Source organism: Asparagus officinalis, chromosome 5 (genome assembly GCF_001876935.1).
Source record: "Asparagus officinalis chromosome 5, Aspof.V1, whole genome shotgun sequence".
Taxonomy (NCBI): Eukaryota; Viridiplantae; Streptophyta; class Magnoliopsida; order Asparagales; family Asparagaceae; genus Asparagus; species Asparagus officinalis.
In genome coordinates, this window is record NC_033798.1 from 57,806,278 (window position 1) to 57,813,436 (window position 7,159).

The 7,159-nt window shown below is 36.0% G+C and overlaps 1 protein-coding gene across 1 annotated transcript in view; it reads left to right on the forward strand.

The window, feature by feature from the left end:
- LOC109843434 (ABC transporter G family member 26) overlaps positions 2,674–7,159 on the forward strand; it is a 12,216-nt gene continuing 7,730 nt past the window's right edge. The window contains exons 1-4 of the mRNA XM_020412367.1: positions 2,674–3,953; positions 4,053–4,330; positions 5,174–5,329; positions 6,546–6,729. Coding sequence (XP_020267956.1) covers positions 3,831–3,953; positions 4,053–4,330; positions 5,174–5,329; positions 6,546–6,729 — 741 coding nt within the window. The 5' untranslated portion in view covers positions 2,674–3,830. The remainder of the gene's footprint in view (positions 3,954–4,052; positions 4,331–5,173; positions 5,330–6,545; positions 6,730–7,159) is intronic.

Consider the following 7,159-nt stretch of genomic DNA (forward strand, 5'->3'; position numbering starts at 1 on the left):
GAACCAGTGTTTTCAATGCGCGAGGCGCAATACGCGCAAAGTCAGTTTACGTGTACATGCGCAAGGCGCAATGCGATGCGCGCGCCCGAGCGAAGTGAGGCGCACTCCAAATAATATATTGCATCACTAATAACTATATTGCTAAATTTTATTTTCCTCTTTACAGGTTACAAATGGTAATAATATATTGCATCACTAATAACTATATTGCTAAATTTTATTTTCCTCTTTACAGGTTACAAATGGTAAATCAAGTTTCAAGTTTCAAGTCAACTAGTAGCACTGCACCTAGCTCAAATAACAAGATTCAATACTCGCAATCTCGCACAAGAAATCAGATAGTAGCACATTTTCAACAATTATTACTGATATGTATTAATAAGAAGCAAATAGTAGCAATTTCATAACTTCATAACTCTGCAGTTTGCACATTTCAACAATCATATGCTCATTTAAAATAAGATAAATCTCTCCTTATTAATCATTAGCCTATTATTAATCAAGTGATCAAACATCAAGTAATCATTAGCCTATTATTAATCAAAATAGTGAACGGAAGCAGAAAATAACCGCAACAAAAAAGTGGGAAAAAAAGAAAACTGGAAAAAAAAGAAGAAAAAAAGAAAACTGGAAAAAAAACTGGAAAAAAAAGAAGAAAAAAAGAAAACCGGAAAACAAAAAGAAAACTGAAAAAAACTGGAAAAAAGTGGAAAAAACAAAGAAAAAAACGAAAGCTGGAAACGAAGGAGGAGAAAAAAAAAGAAAGCTGAAAATAGAAAAAACTAAAAAACGAAATACTAACCTTGCGCTGTCGATCTTCGTCTTCGTGGCCGCCCGTCTTCGTAGATGCAGACAAAGATCGGAGGAGAGGTAAGTGGATCTCAGAACCCTAGAGCTCGATTTAGTTCTCTCTGTTTTCATTCCCCCTTTTTGATTTCGGATTTACTTTTGGGAAGCGGGTTTGTACCCGAACCCAATTGATTGCGGTTCTGGAACTAGGGCGATCGCCCTGCGCTTGGCGTCAGGCGCTGCGGGGCGCTCCCCAGGCGCGCGCCCGACGCAAGCGTAGCGCCCCGCACCTGATGCGGGGTGCTATGCTATTGCGCCGAAGCGCCTCGCGCCCGAGGCGCGCGCCCCAAATCGCCCTTAAAAACACTGGTAGGAACACAGACTCAGATTGCAGAATACTTGGCTATTCTAATTCAGATTATGCGGGCGATTTGGATAAGAGACGATCCTTGACAGGTTATATATTCACTCTTTCAGGTAGTGCCATTAGTTGGAAGGCGACTCTGCAGTCGACAGTTGCTTTGTCTACCACAGAGGCAGAGTATATGGCAGTGACAGAAGCAGTGAAAGAAGCTATTTGGTTGAGAGGTTTGGTTGAAGATCTCGGCTTACACCAAGGTGTTACTACGATATTTTGTGACAGTCAGAGTGCTATACATTTGATGAAGCATCAGATGTATCATGAAAGAACCAAACATATAGATGTCAGGTATCATTTTATCAGAGAAGTTAAAGTCATCAGGATTAAGAAAATTGGTACTGCAGATAATCCAACAGATATGATGATGAAGCTCGTACCTTCGCGCAAGTTCGAGCATTGTCTCGAATTTCTTAGAGTTCAACATAGCGGAGGTTAAGCCCGTAAGGGGCTTCTGGCGAGACAGCAAGAGTAAAGAGAAGATCTTCATATTCAAAGTCAATATGGAGATTTGTTAAACGTGACTTTGAAGATAAAGGAAAAATCAAACCTCACCATCCCTCTCTCTGGTGTTTTTTCAATTGTCAAAACTCACCAACCATTTTGTATTATTTTATTAATATTTTGAGCTTATAAAAGGGAGGTTGTGGAGAGTTCTCGTAGTACGAACAAAACTCAGAGAAAGAAAAGAAAAGAGTTAGAGAGAGAAGTGAGTGAGATAGAAAGAATTTGTCTCTTTCTTTGTGAGAGTCTCTGGTTAGAAAGTGGTCTCCTCTTTTATAATCTTCTCTTTTGGTGATTAGTGAAGTTCTCTGCTGTTCTCGTCCGTGGACGTAGGTCATACTGACCGAACCACATTAAATCCTTGTGTGCTGTTTTCTATTTGTCCACTCTTGTATAGACATCTTCTGTGTATGTGAAGCCCCTCCGCTGTAACAAACTGGTATCAGAGCCATATATATATATATATATATATATATATATATATATATATATTTCTTTTTTTTTATCTTTTTTCTTCTTATGCAATGAGTATGGATATATGTCACACTTGGATCATTGTAAGACTGCCACTGATAATGAGTTAATGATATTTATTCTGAAAGATTCCTTTCTCAAAAGCACCCATTAGTTAAATGGAAATTAATGTATTCTTCTGCTTTGTATCCTGATTACAAGTTTACCGCAGCCACTAACTAGAAGAAAGATGTATGTTTTGATAGCTTATGCCAAGTTCCTGAAAATCCAGAAATAACTGACTCATTGTATCTTTTCAATAAATGAAGATTGTTCGGTGTTGCATCTCTAGCTCCTTGTTTCCTGTCCTGCAACACTTAAGTCTATGTATGTTGAAGTTTGTTAAACATCTTTAAACCAAATGTTGATTGACCAAAAGAACAAATCTTTCTTCATTGTTTTTTTGACATTTCTTTCACGCTTTTAGGATGGGAGAATACCTTTAAATCTAAGCTTATGCTTATGAAAAAGGTTTCAAATCGTATGAGCTGCCAATCTGCTCAAAGTTGTTTCAGCAAATAGGGATCTGTAGAAAACCTGCCTTATCATACAACTCAGGCAAGTTGACGTGTATCCTTATTGATTTCATAATTAACCATTTAATGGTTTTTGTGTTGTGTTGGAGGTCTCATGTTTCCACCAAAGTTTTATCATTTGTTCTGAAGTTAGTGGGGATCTCAGTCGTTCAAAGAAATCCTTCATCTGGAAGTCTTTGAAGACCGCAGTTATTAGTTTCTTGAGATGTTCATTATACATTGTTCTTGAAAACATTAGCGATTATACGACTAAATTAGATGATCATTTTGCTTCCTACATCAGGATGGATCCTAATTTGTTTATTTGTTCAATCTAATGTAGTATGTTGTTTTCTTATGCTGCTGCAAAGGGAATTCGGAACGCTCCAAGGCTCTTTTACTTGTTCCCATTTAATGTGGTTAAAATTGCAATTGCTACTGCGATCCTGAGGGAAAAGTTTGTGTAAAATAACCAAATTTATAAATGTATATTCATTTGCCCCTTTTGGTATAGCTTGAATTAAAGCTAAGCACAACTCAAAATAAATGCATCTCATCAACTAACTTCTTTGTCTAGATTGATTCTTTTAGGAATAAATTGGGTGTGGCATGAAGGTTTCATGATCTTCAAATGCATAATTGATGGCAGGGATAAAGTCAATTCTTTTTGCATGATCTGCATATTTTCTAGTCAACAGAAAACAATGGATCTCTGTGGAACTTGTCAAATCTGTCTCAATAATCACCAATAGTATTTCATCACGAGTTGTGATGATTCGCAGCAAATATTTATGCATCTCTTTCACACATAAGAATGATGCAATATGTATTTTTTTGGTTATTGTCACTTTCCTAGTAGCTAGTAAAGGTAGATTAACTAGATGATGTAGATTTGATAAAAGTAAATTTAAAGGATCTTTGCATTTCCAAGTTGAAGTTTCTGTTTCTTGGTGTTGAAAATGTGTGACCAACCAAACTAACATCCTTACAAAGTGAAGGGAGACAGTTAGACATGTTCTTGGTCACTTACAGTTTTCCTGGCCTCTTATACATCATAATGGAGGTCTCAGAGTACCTAAATTTGCCGAGATATGGAAATCAGCTATGAGGAAGAGAGGGTGCTTTCATTGCCCATTACAACTTTAGAGAACACCAACAACATTGAGATTGACATAGAAAAGGACAGGGACATTCCACTTCCCATTTTTCTCAAGGTATTACCACTACCACCACCACCACCACCACAAGTTTCAAACTGCAACAAAATCTGAGTGAACCATATTTCCTTTATTTTTTCTTCAATCTGGATACAGTTTGCAGATGTGGAGTATAGGGTTCATCAGGGGTCACGAAATCCGGTAAAGGCTGTAATGTCAAGTGTAGCCTCACAGTTGAGGATGGAAAGAGGAGGCAAGCAAATATTAAAGGGCATAACGGGAAGTGTAGGACCAGGAGAAATCTTGGCCTTGATGGGGCCTTCTGGGAGTGGGAAGACTTCTCTGCTAAAGATTCTTGGTGGAAGGTTGCATGGAGACATTAAAGGGAGCATAACTTATAATGATACTCCTTATTGCCCCCGTCTCAAAAAGAGGTACACCGAGAGCAAACTATTTATATAAAGGTAGATTGCATATAATCCCTCTTATCTATACCCCCAGTAGCATTTATGATCATCAACTCATTTGTGAGCACTCATCACTCTTCACTTCATGAGGGAGAGAGGTGTCATCTGCAATTTATCCTTTTAGAAATACCAATCCAGGGATGTTAAGTGCTAAATGGAGCTGAGGGGTGATACGTGTTTCCGAAGGTATAGATGAGGGAGATTTTCTACAATTTTTCTTAATGTAATGATATTAAAGGAAATTAACAATAATATATATCCAGTTGAAATTAGTAAATTGCTAATCATTTAGTAAGTGCTAAGTGTAAGTGTTTTCTTTACACATGTACACACATACATACTTGTTCATACAGACTTAACAACTGAGGTTCATAGTTGGTCGAAGATGATATTGTTCATAACTTAAGGACATACACTGTATGCATGTGTACCATGATCTGGGATAATAGCATTACAAAACATGCAATATATTTTGAGATTTATGCTTCAATGCCCTCGAATAATTGATAATATATGTATGAGCCTCTGCAAGGAATTTCAGTCATTCTTTACAAAATAGTTGATTGAGAAATGCGGAAAATTCTCTGAGAAATAGTTGTTCAATATTTTTTTAATTACCAGAAAACAGGCTTTACATATCATGACCATTCGAATTTGTAGAATTTTCATTCTGACTATCTTTTGTGGCCCCTGAAACAAATAAATAATCAGTTGTTATAATACTGTTGTATATGCATTACCTGTCGTTAACCCTCTCATTGACTAAAAGAAAACGAGCATACTGAGATAGAGATTAACAATTGCCGACAGGATCGGATTTGTGACCCAAGATGATGTGCTCTTTCCTCATCTCACAGTGGAAGAAACTCTAGTCTTTGCTGCATTCTTAAGGCTTCCAAGGAACATGACTAGGCAACAAAAGTACTCTAGAGCTGATGCAATCATCAAGGAGTTGAGTCTTGAAAGGTTGGTACTAATTTCTATCATCCATAAGCAATAAGTTTGTAATATAAAATAATTTTTTTTCTTGAAGCAAAGATTAAAATATTGGTTTCTTTCTAGTTGTTTCAACAATTTTGTACTCGTACTACTTTTAAGGAAGTATGCTACCATTTAACAGATCCCAAAAAAAACAAAAGATTACTAAAGATCTATGTATAATTAGAAATGTAACAAATATTTTGGCAGATGGTGCTAAAAAGTGCAGTTGTTTTCATGTAATTGCGATATTCCTTTTTTTCCAATTTATTTTCTACAGATTGAGTTGAATCTGGGATTTTCAACCGACTGCAGTTTGAAGTCAGATTAATCTTAAGGTTTTTAGATGGTTTTGAAACCTGAACTAAGCAAAAAATTTAAGAATATGATACTTAAGAGAAAAAAATATTAGTAAAGTGAAGCTTAAACGAATCTATCTGAAAAAATCTGAGCCAATCCTCAAACTTTTTGTTAAATGATTGGATTTCTCTCTTATTAGAACCTAGCCTAAGCCTTGTCATGTTTTATATTAGGCATCCAATCCACATGTTTCTAATCTGCATTCTTAAATTATTTAAGTTGTTCTAAGTTACATCCTCAAGTGAAATCCATCAAAATCTGTTATGATGATGTGGTTAAATCTTGTCAACTACTGATGTTTAATCTTAATACCTTTGGTTAGATTATACTGCTTGAGTTTTAAGTCCCTAGTCTATCCCATTTCTCTCTCCTCTAAGCAACCTCTCTCCGCAATCTCCCTCTTCTTTCTGGTTCAATCACTGGAGTTTAACAAGACTAGTATATTCTAATCATGGGCATTATGGTAAACTGCTGGCAATGGATAAGAATTAATTACATAATAGTTATATATGCGCACAAGGGAGTTAATTAAGAAACTTAGAGGGTATAAGATTTAAATAAAAAGTATATTAATATTTAGGGATCTAATGGAAAAATATGATAGAACTTCGCAGATGTAGACACTCTAGAATTGGAGATCCCGGTTCCAAAGCCTCGGTTGTGTAACCTGAATAGACTTCCAAATTATTTTGAATTTTTTTTTCATTGACCAAAAAATGTGACGAAACCCCTAAATAATTTTATTTTCTGTATAAGCTAGCTCTGTATGTTTTATTTGGCATAGCCAACTATTTGTAGATATTTCAGGAAGTTAATAATGGCATAGTGCACGTTTGGTATTCAGATGTAGACACTCTAGAATTGGAGGAGCATTGGAGAAAGGCATATCAGGAGGAGAGAGAAAAAGGACAAGCATTGGTTATGAAATACTAGTCGACCCCTCACTGCTGTTTCTTGATGAGCCAACATCAGGCCTTGACTCCACCTCTGCTAGCAAGCTCCTCCATGTTCTTCTGAGCCTTGCAAGGGTAATGTTCACTCATAATTATACATCATATAATTACATATCCATGATATGACAAGAAAAGAAAATAAGTTAAGGCAATGAAATATGTCAACTTAATGGATTTACTTAAATCAAACATGGATTTACTTAAATCAAACATGATAAGGCAAAATCTGCCTTTCCATTGGGATGATTCTTGTTTGTATATCCATATTCTATATTTTATCGAACTCCTATTTACTCCAAAGCCTGAAGCGATACACCAAATTTTTTGCAACCAAAAACAACACAATGCATAACATATGCATTTAGTAGTTAGTAGCAGCATGCCACAAGTAAAGCTGGTTGCATGGACTGAGATATTATAGTTACTATTTACATCTTTAGGTAAACTACAGGAAACCTCCTTCGTCTAGACCATATTTTAAAAGAATCCACCTCATCTGAAAAGT